A 26647-nucleotide genomic window follows, 5' to 3' on the forward strand; every position below is an offset into this window, starting at 1 on the left:
CATAACAGACTTAACAGACCTGATTTTAAAGCATCTGTCAGAGGATTTGCATTCATGCATACTTTGATCCAAAGCTGTGCATTCAAGCTGTACATTAAATGCATTCCCATGACCTTGGTGAGGCTTTGTTCTGGTGTTTGAGCCACAGAAAGGACACTGTCCACAAACTATAATGAATCTGACGCAGGATTCAGCGTACTGCACTGCAGGCACAAACACAAGTAGAGACTTTCATCATCTCAAACACGCAACCTGTGATGATTTTCCTCTATTGACAAACACAAAAAGAGGATTAGCTCGTGTCTCACCCCCACAGTGAAAAACCTGACACAATTATTGCATAAATGCTGAGCGCTCGTCCAAAATTGGATCGGTGAAGGGGCGTTTGTTCTGTTAAGAGTCCCAGACTGTGTGTGTAACTCACATTATAAATTAATAAAACACTCAAATCCATGAGCAACATCATGAGCGCAGACAGTATCATTCTTATCTTTGCATCCTTGTCCATACATTCACAGTATGTTCTGCTATGCTTTAAAGCCTCAAATTCAATTTAAGATTTACATGCACTTAGCAGATCATCTGGAAACATGACAGTTTTAGCATGTTATTGAATATACAAATGTTAATGTATTTGGTCATGCCGGATTAAATCTGTGACGCTGCTGCTGTTGATTATCACTGCTGCTGCAGAGCAAGTATTGACTTCTATTAGACTGCTATTAGATACACAGAGCATGGTAGATATACTGCTGATCTTGCATAAATAGACATACTTTAATCCTGTAGCAGATCTAGGCAGGTGGAGCTGGGGAGGTGGAGGGGTTCAGAGGAACTCTGAGGACTAGATTACAGCAAAACACTGAACCAGACTGTTTAAATGTTGAGCAAGCATTGGCCAATCAGCTTGTGCCATGTGGTAATGATGTGATTGCTTGCAGATTGCATGTAAAGGACCGATCAGCCTGCGCCCTCTAGAGTTTCATGACTGAACTGTATGAGTGACATCTTAAAATTATCCTTTAAAATCTGTATGCATTAATCATGAACAACTGCAAAAGAATGCATGGAAATGATATTCATTTATAAGTGATAGTGCTGGGACAAATGTTGCACGATACAAAGCCAAACACACGATGAGAAAGAATGTCATGGAAATGCATTGGTAAAATAGTACGAATATGAATTATATATCTCATAAGTGATAGTGCTGGGACAAATGTTGCACAATACAAAGCCAAAAACATGATGAGAAAGAATGTCGTGGAAATGCATTGGTAAAGTAGTAAGAATATGAATTATACATCTTATAAGTGATAGTGCTGGGACAAATGTTGCACAATACAAAGCCAAAAACACTAATACAAAAACAGGAAAGAATGCATCATACTTATATTTCGCATGGCGTACAAAAAGCCCTTGTGGTTCAATGCATCATTCTGTCATCACAGAAAGCTGAACATCAGCATAGCTATGAGTGTTCTCAATGATAATGGATTATATTACCAGAGGGCAACACAAATGGACCTCAAATTGAGACTTGTGGTACACTCAGAGGATTTTATGCTCTCTCGAACTTGCACGAAAATGTGAAATGCTTCCCTATAGGCACGAATAAGAACCTGAAAATAATCTACCTTTAAGAAGAATTTGACTTTTTCCAAGCACATAAATACAATTAAAAAGCACGCGATGAGAAGACAAACAATCTAGTAATTATATGAAGTTCAAAATGTATAGGTTCGGGAGGAGCCTAAACATTCAGTCCTGTCGATCATCATTATGAGCACACTATATAAGCAGCGGACACCACGTCATCCCATTGACAAGTTCTTCCGGAAGCCCTCCTCCTCCTCCATTAAATTATCTCTATCCTCTTATGCACAATTCCATCATGGGGGGTTTAACTCGGAGCTAAAGCCGAGCCTCGGGTTCAAACCTCCTCCAAGGACAGCAAGCCAAGTTAGTTAACTATCAACCTTCAAGGTTGAATGGCCAGGCAAACTAGTGAACCTTCTATCTTTTCTATTACAACAGACAGATAATATGATAATTCTGTTCTCAACCTACAGTGATTTGGCCTGATTGCAACATTATATTTTCCCAGTTGAATCTGTTCAGGTCACTCCGTCCAGCCACTGCTCCATTTCAAATGCTGTCATCATATCAAATCTGGATTAAATGCTGTGACAGTGAAAACGGATTAGTCTTTTTGAAAGCTGATATTGCTGCTTTAGCTGCAGTATTTAAATGGATTATGATCCACATGGGATAAAGTCCTGGACAATATTAAGATAGATGCTTACAATGTGCTTTTCCTTAGATTAATGGATGAAGTAAGGCTGACAACAGCTTTTAATAATGAAATCTGATTTACCATTAATACCAAAGGACATGCAAAATCTGATTACGTCTCGTTGGAGTTGAGTGTGTCATTGAGAAAGTTTTGAAACACTACAAGTTAGCTGAAGCAAACGCTCACGTTTGAAAATCCTGATTTTGATTTCTCATGCATCCCAGCTAACAGGGAACGTTCTCTGAACTTTCCGGCAAAGTTCCCTTAAAGTTCCGCGCAAACATTCTTCTATTAACGTTAAGAGAATGTTCTTTCAAAGTTGTCTGGTCTTTAATAATGTTCTCCAAACAGCACAAAATGTTATTTATACATTACTTTTCTGAAACGCTTTAAGGCCCTGATAAACTCACGGCAAAGCATTTTTTCGTTCTTCGCTTTGGGGTAAAAAGTAGTTCAAAATACGTGAGCAGCGATATATACTGTTAGTGAACATCCGGACGCCGTCCACACTGCTGAGAGAGTTTTGATGCATATGTAAATATGTGCTGTGCGTTTTCCTCTCAATAACAAACTAAACAACAACGCCAGCATTGAGAAAAAAGCAGTTAAGAAAGCATCTGATCATAGTGATGTGGATATGTTTGCAGTAGCTCTGCAATTCGGCACTCCAGTAAAGTCATGTCACGTTTATTTAAATGCCACTTTATACAATAGATTGCTTAAAAAGCAATAGATCTGCATAATTCTAGATAAATTGAGAATTAGGGCTGATTTGTATAGTCACAGCGTGTACAAATAACAAGGTCACATGAGACACAGCCATCTTCTAACTGTATACATACTGGGAACTATATTCTCAGAAGGCGAAGCACTGCTACTTCTGCGGAGTGATTTACTCCAACTCCGAGTGAACTCTCTGCTCCTCACCACTCTGAGAATATAGTTCCCAGTATGTATACGGTTAGGAGATGGCTGTGTCTCATGTGACTTATTCGTACACGCTGTGACTATACAAATCACAACATGTAAATAGGAAAATGTTGGTGTCATTTTGTCACTTATTGGGAGCAGTATGCTAGCTGGAGCCATTTACCTCCAGTCTTTGTGCTAAGCTAGGCTAGCGGTGGGTGCGTCAGACAGAGTTACGGCACGCAAAGAGATGAGAAGGGTATGTGTGGACTTATCTAACTCTGGGGGATACGGTGAATAAGATAAAGTCCCCAAAAAGTCGGCGTGTTCCTTTAACAATATTAAACATAAATAAACATAAATAAACTTGACGGACTGAACAGAAGAAATGAACCGAAGAAGATTGCCATATAAAAGAAGGCGGAGCCTCAGAGCCACACCCACTTATTACGTAATCGGACCAATGGTAGTTTGTAGGCATTTACCAGAGCGACATTTTCCAGAGAGATAGCAAGCCGTTTCGAACTCTTTTCGCTTGATTTTGTTCAAAATGGCGTCATACCAGTTCGTTCATGAAGTATATCTGATGCCTTTTTTTTTTTTTAAATGTTACTACTAACAATTCCATGTTTGCAGAATGTTCCCTTGATTCATAAACCAATAAATAACCAAAAATAAATAACTTATTAGCTAAACAATCTTAGAACATATTTTTGTTTGCTGGCTGAGGTTTCAAAAGCGACAGCTTTGGTTTGGATTACGTGACCATTAGCTGTAAAAACAAAACGAAATCCATTTATAGGGACTCCCGTATGTGTGCCGACTGTGTAAAGGGCTGTTTTCACCTGCCGTCAGGGATTATCCCATAAACCCAGTCTGACAAAACACATCACGAGTAATACTGTGCTCGATCACATCTGTTCTGTTCTATTAAACATAAACGCTACATGTTCAACACAGCTATCTTTGTTTTAAGGATCAGACTGATAGATGAAGTCCCTGGATCCAGTTAACACACACAGATCAATATTCGCCCCGGGTCTTCATGCAAACAGAAACAGATAGTCTAGAAGCATTTCTAACCAGTCACATGGGTACATTTTTTGAAATTGAGAATTTTACATAACCTGAAAGCTGAATAAATAAGCTTTCCATTGATGTATGGTTTGATGTATAGGACAATATTTGGCTGAGATACAACTATTGAAAATCTGGAATCTGAGGGTGGAAAAAAAATCGAAACATTGAGAAAATCTCCTTTAAAGTTGTTCATTTATGTTCACGATTGTGCTGGATTCACTCACAAATATTTATGTTTTTTTTTAATTTACTAAATATCTTCATGGAACATGATCTTTACTGAATATCCTCATGATTTTTGGCATAAAAGAAAAATCTATAATTTTGACCCATTCATAAATAAACCCGTGCGACTCGTGACTGGTTTTATGATCCAGGGTCACAAATGGTGTTTACTGTTATTGTCAGTTTGTAATAGACAGTGTGACTGCAGTTTATACATCATCTGCTTATTAAGAAAAATGTCAATTCTCAGAGTTTGCTCAGGAGTTTCTCAGTTATGTAACACTAAAGTATTAATCTTGTCTCAGATGTTTCTCCTAAAATTCCTTGGGAGAAATAAAAATACACCAATGATTAGCGATAGACTGAATGTGGAGATCTTTTCTGAAACTCTTGAAGAGAGAAAGGCCGCCTTATGTTCATGTAAACTTGTCAGCTTATCAGTTCAGATGTCACTAATTAAACAGCCGAACAGCCCCTCAGGTATTGGTTTAGTGAACTGACAACTGTCGTATTTGTAATGTGACCCATTTTTTTTCATATCAACACTACATCTACATTTCTGTTTGATTGAACAACCTGTTTCACTCAGAAACGTCATATGTGTCCCTACTAGACCACAAAACCAGTCACACGGGTCATTTTTAAAAGATTTTTTAGATTTATACATAATCTGAAAGCTGAATAAATACGCTTTCCATTGATGAATGGTTTGTTAGGACAATATTTGGTTGAGATACAACTATTGTAAATCTGGAATCTGAGGGTGAAAAAAAATCAAAACATTGAGAAAATCTCCTTTAAAGTTGTTCATTTATGTTCTCGATTGTGCTGCATTCACTCACAGAAATACATGTTTTATATATTTACGGTAGGAAATTTACTAAATATCTTCATGGAACATGATCTTCACTTAATATCCTAATGATTTTTGGCATAAAAGAAAAATCGATAATTTTGACCCATACAATGAACTGTATTGTTGGCTATTGCCACAAATAAACCCGTGCGACTCGAGACTGGTGACGTGATCCAGGGTCACATATTACAGATATAAACCAGGGCTGAATGATGTTGCAGTCAAGGAGAATCAGAGGTGGTTAGTGCTTTTGTCGGTTTTCACACAAACCATCTCGTCTCTCTTCCCAGGCGTGTCGGGTCGATCTCCTCCAGGCTGACCGCTGTGTGTTTCTGTTCAATCATCTAACAGGCTCCTAGGAAAACATGCTCTTTTTCAGGAGAAAAGATTAAGACTTTTTAAGATATTATATCTACAATCATCATGAGGAATAAATTTTTGAGATATAACCCAGCTAACAGAAAATGTTCTCAGAACTTGTTCCGGCAACGTTAATAGAACGTTCGTTCAAAGTCATCTGGCCTTTATTAATGTTTTCAAAGTTGTTATATATACATCGTTCATGGAACGTTTCTTCTTAATCTTCGTCTAAAGATTTTGGAACGTTCAGAGAACATTCAAAAGTAACGTTCCCATAATGTGTGAGGAATGATCAAATGGAATGTCGCATAAACAGAAAAAAACACTTTTTAAACATTAAAGGTCCCGTTCTATGCCCCTTTTCACAAGATGTAAAATAAGTCTCTGATGTCCCCAGAGTGTGTATGTGAAGTTTGAGCTCAAAATACCCAACAGATCATTTTTTACAGCATGTTTAAATTGACATTTTTTTGGGGCTCAGAAAAACGAGCCGTTTCAGTGTGTCCCCTTTAAATGCAAATGAGGTGCTGCTGGACGACACAGGGGGCGGAGCTTCATGAGCTCGCGCTCAGTCTGTCAGGAAAAATTCATCTCACGGAATGATGATAATATCAGAAACTCTCAGTAACGTCGTTCATTTCGAGTCGGACAATAATGCCTACAGAGTCAGAGTGCTGTATAGAGATGAAACAGGTATGGTTTAGTAGTTTAATTACGGTTATTATAACGTATTTGTCATCTGCTTGTAGTCTATGTATCCATTATTTATTAATAGCCTACAAGTCTGCTGTCTGAATGATGATCAAACATATACTGATGAGTATAATAAAGTTTATTGTACATCACACAAAAGATGAAGCGTCAGTTTTACTTCAGAAAATCACCGTAAGAGCTGAGTAAACACAGTAGCCTAAGTTATAAGAAGTGCGCAAGTAGCCAGTAGAGTTGAGGGAGCATTCCTGTGGGCGGAGGTTAGTCAAGAAACGGTTCTGGTGATGTCACTAATGCAGGATGTAGAGGGGTGTAGTCCAATTGAGCCGTTTTTTTGTAGTCAACTTCTGTTAAATAAAATATCTCGCTTGGCATTGAACTTTGAGCTTTATAATTTTACAGATATTATTTATGCTCTAACAGCAACATTACACACTAACTAAAGTTTGAAACATGGAATCGCATGCAACGGGACCTTTAAAAAAACGGGATGTTTTGAATGTTCAGAAGACATTCAGAAATAACGTTTTCACAACTTAATGTGAACATTAGCAAAACGCTATTAGAACATATTTTTGTTCATCATACTATAAAAACACTCATAAAAGCTAAGTTTATTGAACTGCTAATACAACTTCCTTCATATTTCAACAAAATTATTAAATTAAATAATGACTGGTGCAAAAACTTTTCTGACATTTACAAGTGGAGTTTTTTTTAATGTAAAAACTGTTTTCACAGAAATCGCTATAAATCTCACATATAATTACAAAGAAACGACAAGTAACACATTCAATTTTATAGGAGAAAGACTGACATTTTCTTGTAAAATGCAGCCCAATAATCTCCACAGTGTTCATAACAAAAGTAATGAACCCCTTTAAATGCAATGAATTATTAAATCCTTTTAAAATGACCAAAAGATTAATTACCTGAACTAAACTAGAAACTTAAAATGATATAAGATATACAAGGTCAGTCACCGTCCTTGCCTTTCCTCAGCAGCAAGAAGACAATGGATGTTTTCCTGAACATCAGAGAGAGAGAGAGAGAGAGACAGAGAGAGAGAGAGAGAGAGAGAGAGAGAGAGACAGAGAGAGACAGAGAGAGAGAGAGACAGAGAGAGAGACAGAGAGAGACAGAGAGAGAGAGAGAGAGAGAGAGAGAGAGTGCAGTCCTTCAGTGTGATGGGAGGTCAGCTTCTTTCTTTTCTTTTATCAAGTTAATGCTCTTTGAACCCAAAGGCACGGGCCACAGGCCTTCATCGTTCCCTGTCTGTCATTTAAAGGGCAGGCAGAATGAGTAAGCCCTAATTGAGCAGATATACTTCATTTCACATGCGAGCATACACACACACACACACACGGCTGCCGATAGCTGTGTTCTCAAGCACAAAATATCCTTCGATGTACAGGAGGAGCAGACAAAAGAAGATGCGCATGTCAGAGATAAAGTTCTCTTTGCTGATTAAAAATGCTGACAGTGAATCAGTAGATATGTCTCTGCTGGACTTTCTATTTTAAGAACAAAGATGACTTGATATTTCTTTTGCTTTAAGGCAATGCAACACATTTCAGCCAGCTTTAATGCAACAAAAGGAACAAAAATAGAAATGCATAAAAGCATATTCTTTGGTATAATTGAAAAACAACCCAATACATTTCACTTTCAATAGATTTTTGTATCATGATAGTAGTATTGTATTCTTTGGAGTAATCATAAATTAATATAGTAATCATTCAGAGACATGTTTGTATATAAAGTATCATAGTATTATGCAATAATGTAATCATGGTATCACCACAGTTTTGTTTTCTTCAGAGTTTGGATCCAAAATTCTGGCAAATGATTAAATAATGTAGTGATTTGCATCTATATTCATTTTAAAATATTAATAAAAAAAAAAAAAAAAACCTTTCAAAGTTTACTTGAGGTATTCGTTTTAATGCATTATATATTGTCAAAAATAATTATATTAGCTAGTTCCCTGTTGTGATGTGTTTTATTGCATAATATTTTCTGTGTAACAACAAATATAAGTATTATAATGAATTATAATTATAAATCACCTTTTGTGTCACCTTGACCCTTCAAATAAAGATGGTATCAATTACATTGTTACACCAGTAGGCGGCGACAAGAGACTTAAAAATGTGTTGTCATTGAATCATTGATTCAAGAGATTCATTCAAAAATGCTGATTCATCCAGTAATGAAACAAGTGAAGTATTTATGAGTGAGTCATTGAATCATTCATTCAAAAGATTTGTTCAAAAACACTGATTCATCCCGTAATGAAACAAGTGAAGTATTTATGAGTGAGTCATTGAATCATTCATTCAAAAGATTTGTTCAAAAACACTGATTCATCCAGTAATGAAACAAGTGAAGTATTTATGAGTGAGTCATTGAATCATTCATTCAAAAGATTCGTTCAAAAACACTGATTTATCCCGTAATGAAACAAGTGAAGTATTTATGAGTGAGTCATTGAATCATTCACCATTCAAAATAATTCTATACATCTTAAATAGAGTGGGAAAATCATGATCTCTATTTTAAACAAAATAATCGTGATTTTCAATTTCTCCAGAATAATGCAGCTCTAGTGTTAACTAATTAGTTTTTTCCTTTTTCTTCATATTTCTGTGTTTTGAAAGGTCTCTGCTGTAGTATCTGACAATGTTTCGCAAAAAGAAGAAGAAGAGGCCGGAGATTTCGGCACCGAAGAACTTTGAGCATCGTGTTCATACGTCTTTCGACGCTAAGCGAGGGGTCTTCGTCGGCCTTCCCACACAATGGCAGAGTTTAATAGAAAACCTCCGGAGACCCAAACCAATGGTGGACCCGTCCAGGATAACACCGGTGGAGCTCAAACCAAAGAAGGTCAGAATTACATCTCTTACGTTAAGAAATATCCCACAATGCACCATTTCAGTTCACTTTCATTTGATTGGAAATCCATCCGTACTGCCTCAGCAACTGCATAGGAAAACATTGAGAGCCTGGGCCGACAGATGTGTATAACTCTTATTATTTAGGTTCTTTCAACTATTGTCTTAAAAAACGGTCCTTAGTAACACTACTTTGTTTTGCCAATTTGAATTGGTTCATTCACTAAATGCAAAATGTCTTATTCAGCCAATAAATTCATCAAGGCAACTGGTTTATTCAGCAAATTTTCAATTAGTATTATAACTTATCATTTGGTTACAATAGCTATTTTATACATTTAATCTATCTTAGTTTCTAATAGTGATGTGCGCTTTCAAAACCTTTGTGAATCATTTGTTTCGAACCAGTGATTTGGAGCGCGATGATTTCAGTAAACAAGACTTTGTTTCATCATAACTGTTTTGAAATCGCAATGGTTCGCTGTTGTAATGCATTATATACTGTCATAAATAATTATATTTGCTGATTCCTTGTTATATCTGAATTTGGTTGTTTGAAAGTGTGATGTGTTTTAATGCATCATATTTTCTGTGTAACAACGAATAGAAGTATTATAAGGTATTATAATTATAAATCACCTTTTGTAAGTAACTTGACTCTTCAAATAAAGATGGTATAAATTACATCGTTACACCAGTAGGCGGCGACAAGAGACTTAAAAACGGGTTTGTCATTGAATCATTAATTCAAGAGATTCGTTCAAAAACACTGATTCATCCAGTAATGAAACAAGTGAAGTCTTTATGAGTGAGTCATTGAATCATTAATTCAAGAGATTTGTTCAAAAACACTGATTCATCCCGTAATGAAACAAGTGAAGTCTTTATGAGTGAGTCATTGAATCATTAATTCAAGAGATTCGTTCAAAAACACTGATTCATCCAGTAATGATACAAGTATTTATGAGTGAGTCATTGAATCATTCATTCAAGAGATTTGTTGAAAAACACTGATTCATCCATTAATGAAACGAGTAAAGTATTTGAGTGAGTCATTGAATCATTAATTCAAGAGATTAATTCAAAAACACTGATTCATCCAGTAATGAAACAAGTGAAGTCTTTATGAGTGAGTCATTGAATCATTAATTATGGAGCGAAATATGTGCCATAATTTAACAAACAAATCCAGCATTTTGCAAACAAACTCAATCTACTTTGCAAAGGAAAACTCGACTCGCAAACAAACTCAATCTACTTCGCAAAGGAAAACTCGACTCGCAAACAAACTCGATCCACTTTGCAAAGGAAATCTCAACTCGCAAACAAAAAGAAACCAATGTGTAAGCACAAAGGTCACAAATGCGTGCAGGCAGATTTTCTCACAAATACGTCCAGGCAGATTTTCTCACAAATGCGTCCAGGCCAGAGATGCTCACAAGTCTCTGAGCTAGAGTCCAAGTCAAGTCTCAAGTCTCTGAGCTAGAGTCCAAGTCAAGTCTCAAGTCTCTGAGCTAGAGTCCAAGTCAAGTCTCAAGTCTCTTGTGGTTATAATAAGTGTTGAATCAAGTACAGCGACCCATCCAGGCTGCTTAGAACACTGCATAGATATATAAGGAATTCAAAGCATGTAATATGTTTGTCTCCTTTATTTATTATCATATATCAACTTTGATTTTGGTATATAATCAGTGTAAACAGGCTATTGCAACATGACATAAACTGAATTTTATTAGGTTTAGTGGCAACATGTTACAATGTTAACATGGTACAATTTCTGGTAAGCTACGTTTTGTTATTATTGCTTGACACAAATTTCACGATTTCAATTAAATTAAATTCTTGTGATTTGATTTAATATTTGGATAAATATTAGGTACACAATATAGGTGTTAATTTTTGTCAAGAAAAATAAAACTCACCTAATGATGTAAACAGCTGGTAGTATTAAAAATAACTCAAATTAAATATAATGCGTTTTTTTTATTATAACAACTTTAGTAAAAGTAAAATAAAATGTTAAGTAAAAATATAATAAATAGCCTACGTAATATAGTACACATATTTAGCAAAATACTCTCAAAGCTCTTTTTTTTCTAGCCAACTAACATGCTATAGCCCATATTATGATCATTAAAGGGCTTTTCTGAGGTAAATGTTATGTGACATTGTTCTCCTGCTGTTTTATTGATCCCTTTCCGCGGATGAAAAAACACTGATTGATCGATATTATGTATGAGGATGGAATATACATTTCGATAAGTTGTACTGTATCTTTCAACAGTGTTGGTGTTTATTTACTATTAGCTAGTAGAAAGGGTCTGTTCGCGTGCCGTTAGGGATCCGTCACGTCACATTTACAAGCGCCAAAACGGTTTTTATTGTTTGAATTTCGTAATAGAATTGACAGAATTTGAGAGCTGAGTGAAGTAAGTAACAACCTAAGTAACCTACTCTGTCTAGTCTGTCGGTCTCCGTGACCGTGTCCTCTTCGCGAGTTTTCTCTGCGTGAGAAAATGTATGTGTGGTGTGAGTGAGAGCGTGTGAAAACTGTCAATCGCGTGAGTCTCACGGTGAATGCTTGACAGTTGGCAGCCCTGCAGAAATTTTTAAACCCAAAGCTTACGATGAACGGCACAGCAGCCAGCGGCCGGTGCGGTACATGTTTGTTGTCCTCTCATGTTTGGACGGTTTGGACGCGCGCAGCAGATAGTACTTCACGTGTTACGTAGGCAGGTTATAGGTAACGGAGGGAGGGGAATAACAGCGAGCTCATCAGACGTTTTAAAAAAAAATAAACATTGTTCACGAGTCCCGCAGCTCGAGTCCGAGTCGAGTCTGAAGTCTTTCGAGGACGAGTCTCAAGTCAAGTCTGAAGTCACTGTGTGTGCGACTTAAGTCGCACTCGAGTCCGAGTCTCAAACTCGAGTCCCCATCTCTGGTCCAGGCAGATTTTCTCACAAATGCGTCCAGGCAGATTTTCTCACAAATGCGTCCAGGCAGATTTTCTCACAAATGCGTCCAGGCAGATTTTCTCACAAATGCGTCCAGGCAGATTTTCTCACAAATACGTCCAGGCAGATTTTCTCACAAATGCGTCCAGGCAGATTTTCTCACAAATACGTCCAGGCAGATTTTCTCACAAATACGTCCAGGCAGATTTTCTCACAAATGCGTGCAGGCAGATTTTCTCACAAATGTGTCCAGGCAGATTTTCTCACAAATGCGTCCTGGCAGATTTTCTCACAAATGCAGTTGAGCAACTTCCTCTTCTAAAACAGTAGATGGCGCTAAACTATAGGCTAATTTAGCGCTAGTCTCCCAGGAGAAGCACTGATTTGAAAATTGCCTTTGCCTACAGCTGAGGAAAATGACCGGGGAAAGGGGGTGTTTCTGTCTTATTTGATCTATAATTAACCTTTTTGAGGTTTTCTCTTGCCAAACGTTTATTGCATATCTAGACAGAAATCCACATTAGCACTTAGTAGCACTTCACTCTCTAGGATCGGGGAATCTATAAGCTGAAAGCTCTGCCATCTTGTTGCTTTTTGTCATTTTTTTCTGCATCGGACTCATGCGAAATTACTAAATTAGTGATTATGTCTACACTTGAATGAATCTATTTCTTTCGTTCTCTATAAAGTAATGAGAACATTTAATTTAATTGAAAGGAGGCTCCCACTTATTTATTTATTTAGCCTAGTTGGAATTCAGTCAGCTTAACAATTGATGTAAAAAAATAATTAATGCAAAAAAAAAAAAAAAAACAATATACAATTGTTTCTTATCTTGCCTGTGACGTAGCCTATGCAGTGCCCAAATTATTATTTTGGACACACAAATGAAACCCGCCGCTCAATTAAATGAAATGTTCTCATTCATTTATGGAGAACGAAAGAAATAGATTCGTTCAAGTGTAGACATAATCACTAATTTATGGTGCTAATGTGGATTTCTGTCTAGATATGCAATAAACGTTTGGCAAGAGAAAACCTCAAAAAGGTTAATTATAGATCAAATAAGACAGAAACACACCCGTTCACCGGTCATTTTCCTCAGCTGTAGGCAAAGGCAAGTTTCAAATCAGTGCTTCTCCTGGGAGACTAGCGCTAAATTAGCCTATAGTTTAGCGCCATCTACTGTTTTAGAGGAGGAAGTTGCTCAACTGCATTTGTGAGAAAATCTGCCTGGACGCATTTGTGAGAAAATCTGCCTGGACGCATTTGTGAGAAAATCTGCCTGCACGCATTTGTGACCTTTGTGCTTGCACATTGCTTTCTGTTTGTTTGCGAGTCGAGATTTCCTTTGCAAAGTGGATCGAGTTTGTTTGCGAGTCGAGTTTTCCTTTGCGAAGTAGATTGAGTTTGTTTGCGAGTCGAGTTTTCCTTTGCAAAGTAGATTGAGTTTGTTTGCAAAATGCTGGATTTGTTTGTTAAATTATGGCACATATTTCGCTCCATAATTAATTCAAGAGATTCATTCAAAAACACTGATTCATCCAGTAATGAAACAAGTATTTATGAGTGAATCATTGAATCATTCATTCAAGAGATTCTTTGAAAAACACTGATTCATCCAGTAATGAAACTAGTAAAGTATTTATGAGTGAGTCATTGAATCATTAAATCATTAATTTAAGAGATTCGTTCAAAAACATTGACTCATCCAGTAATAAAACATGTGAAGTATTTATGAGTGAGTCATTGAATCATTCATTCAAGAGATTTGTTCATATGGATTTGACCTGATCTCAGATCTTTTTTTATAAATTTGTAGACATTTTAATGACACATTTGTGTAAGAGCTGTAATTAAAAGTCTCGTACTGGGCTGATTAACCAAGCTCTCCATAAAAAAATAATAATAAAACAAGCCCTACAATTTAATAAAATAACACAGATTATAAAGACACTTGATATTTAATGGCATCAGATGATTTGTTAATTGCATTTAATAGTGTTTTTATGCATGTTTGGGCTCAAGCTCGAGCAAACTTGAGCTTGGGAAAGGCGCTTTATAAATAAAACACTATTATTATTATATATTATTATTATTTTAGCTGTATTTACACTGTTCTGACCAGCAGGTCAAGCAATTGATTCAAAGGTTCAAAAAGCTTCGTTTCTGAAGACACATTCACTTTACAAAGCAGAGATATCTGGGGTAAAGTGTTCAGACCTCAACACTTGACACACAAACCTCAAGAATGCTAACAATCAACAAAAGTAAAAAGATGAGCTCTTAATATCACAACACAACAGATAACTAACAATAACGTCAGCAAACTGTATCATTTATGAATCCTGCAGTGCATGCTGGGAACTCACAAACCATTAACATCTCAGCAATATTGTTCAGTTCAGAGACTAACAGTTTTAATGCATATGACCTGTAAATGTATGATTATTCCAACACCCTCCTCAATCTGTCGGCAGAGCATCTTCATTGGTTCCAGTTTGGGCTTTTGGCTCACTTGGGACGAGGCTTGAATTTAAGTAGAGAATGCAGGTCTTAATCTTATTTCAGAGACTTGCTTTCCAGGCTTTGCGGCGGTGCGTTTCCCCTCGAGGGAAGGTAACGGCGCTCAGAAACACATGTTTTTTCCTCTGTCACATTGGCTTCTTATCTATCACAGGCCTCAACTAACAGCCCTGCTGTGAACACCGATTCAGAGCGCCGAGTCCTCGGAGGAAGAAAAGATTTATTACCTCACGCTGGCAATTAATAATGATGCATGCGGGCCGCCACCACAGCGAGACTCAGGCGGAAAAACTGCAACTCTGAGCAAAAGAGCCAAGCTCTCTAACATCTGAAGATCTCTGCTCTTCTGTGCATGAACATATGCTTACATAGAGCTCTGAATTACTTCATGAATGTCATCTCAGAGTGTTTGATGGTAAAATCAAATGCATTTTGAATGAATGATTTCCAAAAGATACATTTACTTGAAAAGCAAAATTACTTAAAGTCCCCCTGTGGTGAAAATCAAGCTTTTAATGTTGTTTATGTGTCTATGTGGTGTTTTTAATATGCTTTAAGACAAACCATGTGTAAATTCATAAGTCGACAGCATTGCTGAGTATTTTCTCCTTAAAACTGCAGTGAACCAAAGACAGTCTCAAAAACACGCTTTGAAATCGCTGGTGTTTCTGACGTCACAAACTACCTTGTAACCAATCAGATCAACGTGTGATCGTCAACCAGTGGATCTCTGAGTGAGTGAGTGAGTGAGTGAGTGAGTGGAGGCGGGGCTCATTTGCATATTCATAGAACCACGCATACTAAATGAGGCCTCGAGTTACATTCAAGATATCTTAAGGCATGAAGTTTTTTTTTCCCTGGTAAAAACATTTAAAGGAGAACTCGGCAACTCTAGCGAACTCTAGTCACTTCTTCGCTGATTTTCCCTTTTGTTGTCGCATGTTTTCCCCACGAGCTCCCCCTACAGCTGTGGGGGGGCGTATATGTCACAACACGGTCGTAAAAAACTCACTTGCGGCGGCCTCCTCCCCCTCTCTACCGCTGCTCATGTGCGTTTGTTTTGGTCGGAGCAAGCCAACTGTATCGCGTGGAGCTATGTCTACCGAGGTGGGTAATCTGGTAATACATCATACATGCGTGTGTGTTTATGTCGAATTGCCATAAAGCGATTCGTGTTTCGCGCTCGTTCTCGTTCTTGTTCCCGCTTCTCACGAGACTTCCAATTTCTATTTTGCCGGGACGCTAGTCCCCAAGTTGCAAGGTTGGTTTTCCGCCTGGGAACGCTGGGGGGAGCGGGGAAAGTCACCAGAATCACCAGAACAGGTTGTTTAACCATCCAAATGATTTCTAGACAGTTTTATTAAGTTAAAAAAGTTACCAAGTTCTCCTTTAAATATGTCATTTTGGTTATCAAAGATGAGTTTTAAGGGATAAAATGATTAACTACAGGGGGACTTTAAAATATTAACTAGAAATGAAGTGAGTTTATGCTTTAATCAAAAACAAATATGGGGCCAATGGGGTAAAAAAAAAAATGTTTTCCCTTTTGAATCAAGTTTTCACTTTTCCCATTTTGGTCAATTTTTCAGAAAACAAACATGACAAAACTAGATATCTTTATGTTTAGATATTTGTAATGAAAAAAAAAAAACAAGACACGCATACTAAATAGGAAGCTCATGTGATCAAAATGGGCTGTGCACCTTAATTTGTGGATGTTGTTAGCCATCAGTTGTCCTTTCTCTTCTCTTTCTCTCATTTTCTCTCTCCGTCTGTTGTTGAATATGTGCCCCGTCCTGAGCTCGTGTCACTTCTGTCAAAACCTCTGTGAATAAAGCACACGACAGCTGTCAGTAAATACTGCAAATATAAAATACAGACATTTGAATGTCATGTCTTTTCTAAGAAGTGTAAGCATTGTGTCCTCAATATATAATTTATTGGGTCATTGTTAGGAAGCAGTGCCATTTGTGCCTGCCTTTGTTATAAAGTGTTTTTGTTTTGTTATTCATTTTTTTTTCATTACAATAAAAAAGTGAGCTGCAAAAATGGCATTTCTGCAAACCGGACTGACAAATGGATATAATTTGTATTTTTTCCTTTCACATTCTTTGCTGTTCACATTCGTCACAGCTTATGTGTTCAAAATGTTTTTACTTTGCTTTGCTCTTTATTTTCAAGAAAAAAATCTGTCCATCATTTAGAAATGACATTTTTGCAGCGCTTTCTTTTTTTATTATAATGGGAAATAAACAGCAACAAAACCAGCGTAACGTGCGAATTACGTAATCAGATTACCTTTTCAAGTGAGTAGTAAAGTAACACATTACTTTTGAATTTACAACAAAATATCCGAGTTACTTTTTCAAATACGTAACGCAAATTACTTTGTTTTCCCATTTATTGACTTACAGCTCTCTTGTCCACATGTTGAGGCGGTGTGTGAAAACATTATGGTTACTGTAGTTCTAGACTATGACTTTACACCCGTTTTCAACTAAAAACGTAAAACTTTTTATACGTTTTTATAATGAGAGCAGGTATTTACTCCATCTCACTTACACAAAAACAGATTTAGTATTCCTCAAAATAAATAAAAACAGTGAGATGCAAACTGCAGTGATGAAGTAGGTTAAATAATACAAATATACTTTATGTATTTAATCTCACTTTATTTACCTGTGTCTTTGCTGCTGACATTGATGATCCAATTGAACCATATGAAACACACATCAAATTTGTGTTTCATGTGCTTCTCCTGTGTCCTATTCTTCTGTGATCCAGAGCACAGCTGAAAGGTTTGTTTGAGCGGCGCCCCCTGCTGTACAGGTGTGAATCTGCATTTCCTTCAGCCTGAGGCTTATTCATTTCACTTTTGGTGTGACCAGAACACCAGGCACAATAAGAGTTTCTTTCCTCATGAACAGTTAAATGCCCCACTGGGCAATAATCATGTGCAATACACAACACTATTTATACTTATATTTATTTAGCATACCATACCTCTTATTCACATTCCCTTGCATCTGTATATAACATACCTGTACATTGTCTATTTTGAATTTTGTGTATTTTTATGTCAATTTATTTTTATTATCAGTGTTTTGTCTCTGTCATTCTGTCTGTGAACTGGAAGCTTCTGTCACCAAGACAAATTCTTTGTGTGTGTAAAATAAACCTATTGCATACTTAGCAATAAAGCTCATTCAGATTCTGATTAAAAAGCAAAAAAGCAAGCCCAGCCCAGGTGAGAAAAAGTAACGTAACACTGCTTTCCATAAAAAAGTATCTAAGTAACCCAATTAGTTACTTTTTAGGGAGTAACACAATAATGCATTACCTTTAAAGTCCCCCTGTAGTCAATCATTTTATCCCTTAAAACTCATCTTTGATCACCAAAATGACATATTTAAACGTTTTTCCTTGAAAAAAATTTATTCGTGCCTTAAAATAGCTTGAACGTAACTCGACACCCTTGCCTCATTTAGTATTCGTGGTTCTATGAATATGCAAATGAGCCCCGCCTCCACTCACTCAGCTCAGAGATCCGCTGGTTGACGATCACACGTTGATCTGATTGGTTACAAGGTAGTTTGTGACGTCAGAAACACCAACGATTTCAAAGCGTGTTTTTGAGACTGTCTTTGGTTCACTGCAGTTTTAAGGAGAAAACACTCAGGAGAATTTACACATGGTTTGTCTTAAAGCGTATTAAAAACATGATTTTCATCACAGGGGGACTTTAAAAGTAACTTTCCCCAACACTTAAAAAAAAAAACTTTATAACAGTCATGTACTAATAAGCAGATATACATTCATATCATCTGTAAATGAAGACAAAAATCATCAAAAATGAACAAAACAGGCTCTTTGCTTTGTTCTTTATTTGCAAGAACAGATATCCTCAGATAGCTCAGACGAGTCATTCAGTGTTTCTCAAACACAAATCAGCCAGAAATAGGCTCCTCAGGGAAAAGTGTGATTTTGAGTTCATCCGCACCCTGGTGAATTCACACGCTCTTTAAATAGCGCTGCGTTTCACTTCGCATTAATCATAAACCGCCTCCCCTCTTCCCCAGACCATCGTGCGAGGCACCATGATCGGCCACGGAGACTACATCTCAGCCATGCTGTCCGACATGAGCCGGCTGTCCGTCACCAGCTCCAACTCCCTGCGCAAGAGCAGCCCGTCGGCACGCAAGCGAGCGCAGTCGCTCGGCCGTCTGGGCGAAGTGAACGAGGCCGACGCCTATCAGTATGAAGGACTGGACGAAGCCGAATCGCACTGGGGCGACAGGTCGCGAAACATCCACAGCGAGAGCAGCACGCCGTACATGGGCTTGAAGAAGAGCATCACGCTTCAGCCCAACGGCGTCCTTCCCAGGGCCAAATCCACTTATGAGGTTAGCATGAGCATTTTGGAAGGGGCTCCACCCCATCCCACCCTCCCTGCGCCTCCACCGCCCCCATTCCCCGTCCCTCCACCGCCCCGATCCATGTATCTCGGTGGAGATATCGGGAGCCCCACTGAGAGGCTCATGATGAGGCGAGAGTTTCCCATCGTGTTCGCACACAACCACAGGCCCATGACCTGTTTCTACAGCCCCACGATGCCCATGCAGCATCCGCACGGAGACAGCCTCACGCCGGACATGAGGAGCGCTAACAGACTGCTGGTCCACCCGCAAAACAGCCCTGGGAGACCCTACTCCTCATATGACCTGAAGGTAAACACAACTCTGACATTTATGTGGCCAACAGGCTCCTTTATGAAAGCGTATTTACATTTAACCATTTAGCAGATGCTTTAAGCAGTTAAACTAACTATAGGACAACAATATGTGACCCTGGATCACAAAACCAGTCACGAGTCACACAGGTTTATTTGTGGCAATAGCCAACAATACATTGTATGGGTCAAAATTATCGATTTTGCTTTTATGCCAAAAATCATGAGGATATTCAGTAAAGATCATGTTCCATGAAGATATTTTGTAAATTTCCTACCGTAAATATATAAAACATGTATTTCTGTGAGTGAATGCAGCACAATCGTGAACATAAATGAACAACTTTAAAGGAGATTTTCTCAATGTTTGATTTTTTTTTCACCCTCAGATTCCAGATTTTCAATAGTTGTATCTCGGCCAAATATTGTCCTATCCTAACAGACCATACATCAATGGAAAGCTTATTTATTCAGATTTCAGAAGATATATAAATATCAGTTTCAAAAAATGTACCCATAAGGCTGGTGGTTTTGTGGTCCAGGGTCACATACTGTATGTAAGTTCTATGACCCTTTCCAGTTTAGTATAATGCAGTATATGTATTTTTTTTATATACTGTATATATACAGTAGTCAACATTTGAAGTGGATCAAACTTTTAATCAAAGTTATACGTGAATTTTGAACAATACCCGTTCTTGTCTTTTTTTGATTCATTTCAAATGTTGACTACTGTAGATATAGAGTAGAAGAGAAGAGAAGAGAAAGTGTTAGTATTAATGAATCAAGTGTTGTTCATGATTTGTTAGGGTGTATTTTTATAAATTCTGTCACAATTTCCACCATGGAATGTTCATTTAGAGTTCTGAGTTTACATCTCGCAAATCTGTAATTTTTCCTTTATCGTTCACATCAGCGGTAAGAACCCGAGCTCCATCAGGTGATGAAAAACCTTGGGAGAAACCAGGCTCAGTCGGGGGGGCCAGTTCTCCTCTGGCCAAATTAACCGACATGGAACATGGAATTCTGAGTTTACATGTTGGAATTCTGTGTTTTTCCCGACTTTTTGACCTGACCTGACCACATACACATGCAGAGCTCTGAGAAAAAAGTCAAAATTGTATAGGTATAAACTCAGAAAGTCAGAAGTCAGAGTTTTTATATTGTTATTCTGTGGCAGAAACAAGCTTCCATACTCATTTTAAAGACTTTACCTCATTAAAATGGTGAACATGCAATTGATGAAAAAAAAAGATAAAAATACACCCTAACAAATCAAAACTTACTGAATTTGATGAAAATGAAATGATGTTGATGTGTGAATGAATTTGTGTATAATCTGATATTACTGTAGAAATGTCTTTTTTCTATTATAATGAAGAAAAACTTAAAATAATGAATGAAAAAATATACACCTTCATATAAATATGCATCTCATCCATGTGTCTCTATGCTCACCATGGCTGCGTTTATAGTATTTGATCAAAAATACAGTAAAAGCTGAAATATTACTACAATTTAAAGTAACTGTTTTCTATGTGAATATGTGTTAAAATGTAATTTATTTCTGTGAATTTTCAGCATCATTACTCCAGTCTTCAGTGTCACATGCTGATTTGCGCTGATGTAATTCAAAAGATATTTAAAAAAAATTATAAAAATAATTTTATTCAGCAAGGATTAGAGATGCACGATATATCGACCACCATATCGGTATCGGTCGATATATGTTTGATAAAATTTGACCGGGATTATTTCCTTCAGCTGAGACGCTTCATATTCGCACTGTCTGCCATGATGGATTTAAAATGCTTGAAATATGATTTGAATCACTTCAAAAAGGAAAATACAGTAAAGGCAAGTCTGTCACATCGGCTACATAAAATCATAATAAGAACATTATAATTGTGTGTTTGGGTCATGGATTTTAATGGTGAGACTTGTGTTTTTGTAATCAGGCTCTCAAAAGTTATAACAAAAGTATAGCAAGCTGGATTTAGATTTTTCAGTCCAATATATATCGTTTATCGACTTTCAAATATAAAGAATTATCGGTTATCAGTATCGGTCAAAATTTTCATATCAGTGCATCCCTAGTCACTTTGTAAAGCGTTTGTCGGATGATTGCATGTTGAAGGATTAGTTCACTTTCAAAAAAACTTTTGCTGATAATTTACTCACCCCGATGTCATTCAAGATATCCATGTCTTTCTTTCTTCAGTCGAAAAGAAATTAAGATTTTTGAGGAAAACATTCCAGGATTTTTCTACACAGTATGGACTTCAATGGCAACCAACGATACCAATGTTCAAAGAAGGTTCAAATGTCCGTCTCAATGCAGCTTCAAAGTCTCCACACGATCCCAGTCGAGAAATAAGAGTCTTCTCTAGCGAAACGATTGGTCATTTTCTTAAAAAAAAAAAAAAAAAAAATATATATATATATATATACTTTTTAACCACAAATGTCCGTCGTGTAGCATCTATGAGATGCGGCACGTATTGCATCATCACATTGTAAAGGTCACGCGTCACGTCATCTTTCTAAGTTATTTGTCTGTGTACTCCGGTTCAAAAAGGTAGAGAAGGGCGAAAAATGTCATCTCATTTTCTCCTCCAACTTCAAATCGTCCGACATCTTTGTTTTAATTTATTATTCTTCTTCTTTTTTTTTTTCATGATCTTTCCAATGTGATAACGTAATGCGTGGCGCATCTCAGAGATTGTACAAGACAGGCATTTGTGGTTAAAAAGCATATATATATATATAAATATTATTTTAGAAAATGACCGATCGTTTCGCTAGAGAAGACTCTTATTTCTCGACTGGGATCGTGTAGAGACTTTGAAGCTGCATTGAGACGGACATTTGAACCTTCTTTGAACACTGGAATCGTTGGTTGCCATTGAAGTCCATTCTGTGTAGAAAAATCCTGGAATGTTTTCCTCAAAAACCTTAATTTCTTTTCGACTGAAGAAAGAAAGACATGGACATCTTGGATGACATCGGGGTGAGTAAATTATCAGCAAAAAATTTTTTTGAAAGTGAACTAATCCTTTAATGAGCAAAGCAGGTTAAAGCAGAAGCTTACTTCTATTTGTGGTTGTGTTTCCCTCGTCCATGACCCAGGCGGACGCAGCCATGAGACACCAGCCGGGATACTTGCACAGCGGCACCAGCAGTCCTCTCATGAGCGGCAGCCGGCCACACAAAACCGTCCGTTCCTCCTCCAGCTACACCATCGGACTCTCCCCCAACATCAGTTATCGGCCCAGCGGTCCAGACCCCTTCATGAGGCACTCGGGCTGCCCGAACCCGGGCCTTTACCCCAGACAGGACAGTCCGTCGCAGCCCCGACCGTCTCCCACCGGCTCCCTGGCCAACAGTCCTCCGGGAACCTGTTCTCCTGCGTTCAGACCGCCACTACACCCCTCGCCCCGCCCGCCCCCCGACCCTCCTAAAGTCACGCACGAGCAGTTCAAGGCCGCGCTGCAGATGGTGGTGGATAAAGGCGACCCGCGCTCGTACCTGGAGAACTTCGTGAAGATCGGAGAGGGGTCCACGGGTGTGGTGTGCATCGCCCGCGAGAAACACAGCGGACGCGTGGTGGCCGTCAAGATGATGGACCTCAGGAGACAACAGCGCAGAGAACTGCTCTTCAACGAGGTGAAACAGAGATCATTATAATGAGTTATATAGATCCCGAGCACACACGGAAAACATAACCAATCAAAAAATGTAGGAATTCGGGAAGCTCTCTGATTGGTGGATATCACATCACAATTCTACCCTTACAGTATATTTTATAGTAAGTCCTCCTATAGTCAATAATTTTATCCCTTAAAACTCATCTTTGATCACCAAAATTACATATTTAAAAGTTTTTTACCTTGAAAAAAAATCGTCATGCCTTAAAATAGCTTGAAAGTAACTCGACACCCTTGCCTCATTTAGTACTTTTACATTTAACTAGATGTACCGCATCGCGGTACAAAATATGACCGCCGCTCAGGCCTGCACTGGCTTTCCACAAAAATAAATGATGTGGAGTAATTTGGCTGTATTGCGTGTTTATGTATATACCTAAAAAAAGTAATAGTATGTGCATGTCTGTCTGTGTGTGTGTGTGTGTGTGTGTGTGTGTGTGTATGTGTGTGTCTGTGTGTGTGTGTGTGTGTGTGTGTGTCTGTGCGTGTATGTATGTGTGCGTACATGTGTGCGCGTGTGTGTTTGTGTGTGTGTGTGTCTGTGCATGTGGATTTGTATGTGTGTGTATGGGTGTGTGTCTGTGCGTGTGGATGTCAGTGTGTGTGCATGCTTGCGTTTGTTTGTATTCCTGCATGTGTGTGTGTGACAGTATCATCCTAAACCAGCAACCCTTCGCTCAACAGCACCATCTACAGGCCGATGAGTGTACAGTCACTAAATGTGCACATAAATGAATTTATTTTATACCCCCCCATGGATGAAATTCTACAAAACTTAGCAGAGGATACCCCCAGAGGATGTCAAGTTAATCATACACATGAAATATGGTGCAGTTCTGAACATCTCCACTGAAGATAGGGGCGATTAAAGCAGAATAATATTGCATTTTCATTTTTTATGGGAGGGGCGCAAATCACAAATGAGTGATTATGGGCTAGGTTGATGTGGGCCCTTAAGAGCAACATACCATAACAATTACAAATGTTTACAATTACAAATTACAAAGCAATAACAAATGCATTTTTTTGGGTTTGGGGGGGCCCAGCGCGGGGAATGGGGGTAGTGGCCCCCGGGGACCAAACGAAATTTTTCCGTAGAAGTCTAGTGGGGCTACATGCTCACCAAATTTCATGTTCCCCGGTGTTTCGGTGTCCCTCGTATCGTTGACGAAAAATTTACGGGGGCCCCAGCGCGGGGGGGGGGGGAAGTGGCCCCCGGGGACCAAACGAAATTTTTCCATAAAAGTCTAGTAGACCAACATACCATAAAAATTTCTTCATCCTCGGTGCCACGGTTCAGGTAGTTATTTAGGAAAAACTGAATTTTTTGGGGTTTGGGGGGGCGCGGGGGGGGAGTGGCCCCCGGGGACCAAATGAAATTTTTCCATAGAAGTGTAGTGGGGCTACATGCCCACCAAATTTCATATTCCCCGGTGCTTCGGTGTCCCTGGTATCGTTGACGAAAAATTTACGGGGGCCCCAGCGCGGGGGGGGGGAAGTGGCCCCCGGGGACCAAACAAAAATTTTCCGTAAAAGTCTAGTAGACCAACATACCATAAAAATTTCTTCATCCTCGGTGCCACGGTTCAGGTAGTTATTTAGGAAAAACTGCATTTTTTGGGGTTTGGGGGGGCCCAGCGCGGGGGGGGAGTGGCCCCCGGGGACCAAACGAAATTTTTCCTTAGAAGTCTAGTGGGGCTACATGCCCACCAAATTTCATGTTCCCCGGTGTTTCGGTGTCCCTGGTATCGTTGACGAAAAATTTACGGGGGCCCCAGCGCGGGGGGGGAAGTGGCCCCGGGGACCAAACGAAATTTTTCCGTAAAAGTCTAGTAGACCAACATACCATAAAAATGTCTTCATCCTCGGTGCCACGGTTCAGGTAGTTATTTAGGAAAAACTGCATTTTTTGGGGTTTGGGGGGGCCCAGCGCGGGGGGGGGAGTGGCCCCCGGGGACCAAACGAAATTTTTCCGTAGAAGTCTAGTGGGGCTACATGCCCACCAAATTTCATGTTCCCCGGTGCTTCGGTGTCCCTGGTATCGTTGACGAAAAATTCAGTAAGGTGACGAAAAAAAAAAAAAAAAAAAACTTTGACAATCCCTATATGACCGCTTTCGCTAGCTACGCTAGCGGCGGTCATAATAATTTAGCGGGTGCTTAGTATGCGTGGTTCTATGAATATGCAAATGAGCCCCGCCTCCACTCACTCACTCACTCAGAGATCCACTGGTTGACGATCACACGTTGATCTGATTGGTTACAAGGTAGTTTGTGACGTCAGAAACACCAGCGATTTCAAAGCGTGTTTTTGAGACTGTCTTTGGTTCACTGCAGTTTTAAGGAGGAAATACTCAGCAATGGTTTGTTTGTTTGTTTGGTTCTTGGTAATCTATTTGCAATCTGTGTGTTCCGCGAGACACAAATAACTTTTCTGTTATGAATTCATCACACGGAGAACAAGACTGTGCTCTTGAATAACTAAATCCATAGGCTTATTAAGGGTTGTTGGATGCAAATATTTGGGCAGAAACACACCGCAGAAACATAAATTGGTATAGAATGTATAGAATAATAATAAAAAACAACCTCAATATTGATTTGTTTTAAATGCAAATATCATGCATTTACTGTCTATGAAAATTCCATTGAATGGCCATTTATGAGTATCTTGTTATAATGCATCTCAGAGTAAAATAAAAGCATAACTGATCTGACCATGATGTTGATTTGACAGTGTTCTGCAGTGATCAGACTGTGGGTCTGTGTTCACAGGTGGTGATTATGAGAGATTACCAGCACAGGAACGTGGTGGAGATGTTTAAGAGCGCTCTGGTGGAGGAGGAACTCTGGGTAATCATGGAGTATCTGCAGGGAGGAGCTCTAACAAACATCGTGTCTGAAACCAGGTGTGAAAGCTGAACGTTTACATAAAAGTAATAAAAGAAAAGTGGATTTCTTAGATGATTGAGGTCAGAAGCATTCACAAGCAATATGCTTAACCATGGATGTATGATATGATATGATATATGATATTATATGATATATGATATTATATATATGATAAATGATATGATAGGATAGGATAGGATAGGATACGATACGATACGATATAATATATTCATATAATATAATATAATATTCATATAATATAATAAATATAATAATTTGCAACCAGTTATTGGTTAAAAGATTGTGTAGACAGAAAACATGCAATGATGAATCATTCACAATAAGACAGGGAACATGATCACACTGCAAAAAATGCTTTTCTAACTTAGTATTTTTGTCTTGTTTCCAGTCCAAATATCTAAACATTCTTAAATCAAGATGCATTTATTAGATAAGTAAAATGACATAAGAAATTCTATCTTGTTTTCTAATAATAATAATAAAAAGAA

At 38.3% G+C, this 26647-nt stretch overlaps 1 protein-coding gene across 1 annotated transcript in view; it reads left to right on the forward strand.

The window, feature by feature from the left end:
• Positions 1-9119: 9119 nt before the first annotated feature.
• pak6 (p21 (RAC1) activated kinase 6) overlaps positions 9120-26647 on the forward strand; it is a gene marked incomplete at its 5' end in the record, with an annotated part of 33202 nt that continues 15674 nt past the window's right edge. The window contains 4 exons of the mRNA XM_081347875.1: positions 9120-9323; positions 18891-19538; positions 22670-23206; positions 26022-26155. Of these exons, the coding sequence (XP_081204001.1) occupies positions 9120-9323; positions 18891-19538; positions 22670-23206; positions 26022-26155 (1523 nt within the window). The remainder of the gene's footprint in view (positions 9324-18890; positions 19539-22669; positions 23207-26021; positions 26156-26647) is intronic.

The sequence above is a fragment of the Scardinius erythrophthalmus genome (assembly GCF_964197995.2).
Source record: "Scardinius erythrophthalmus genome assembly, chromosome: 19".
NCBI lineage: Eukaryota > Metazoa > Chordata > Actinopteri > Cypriniformes > Leuciscidae > Scardinius > Scardinius erythrophthalmus.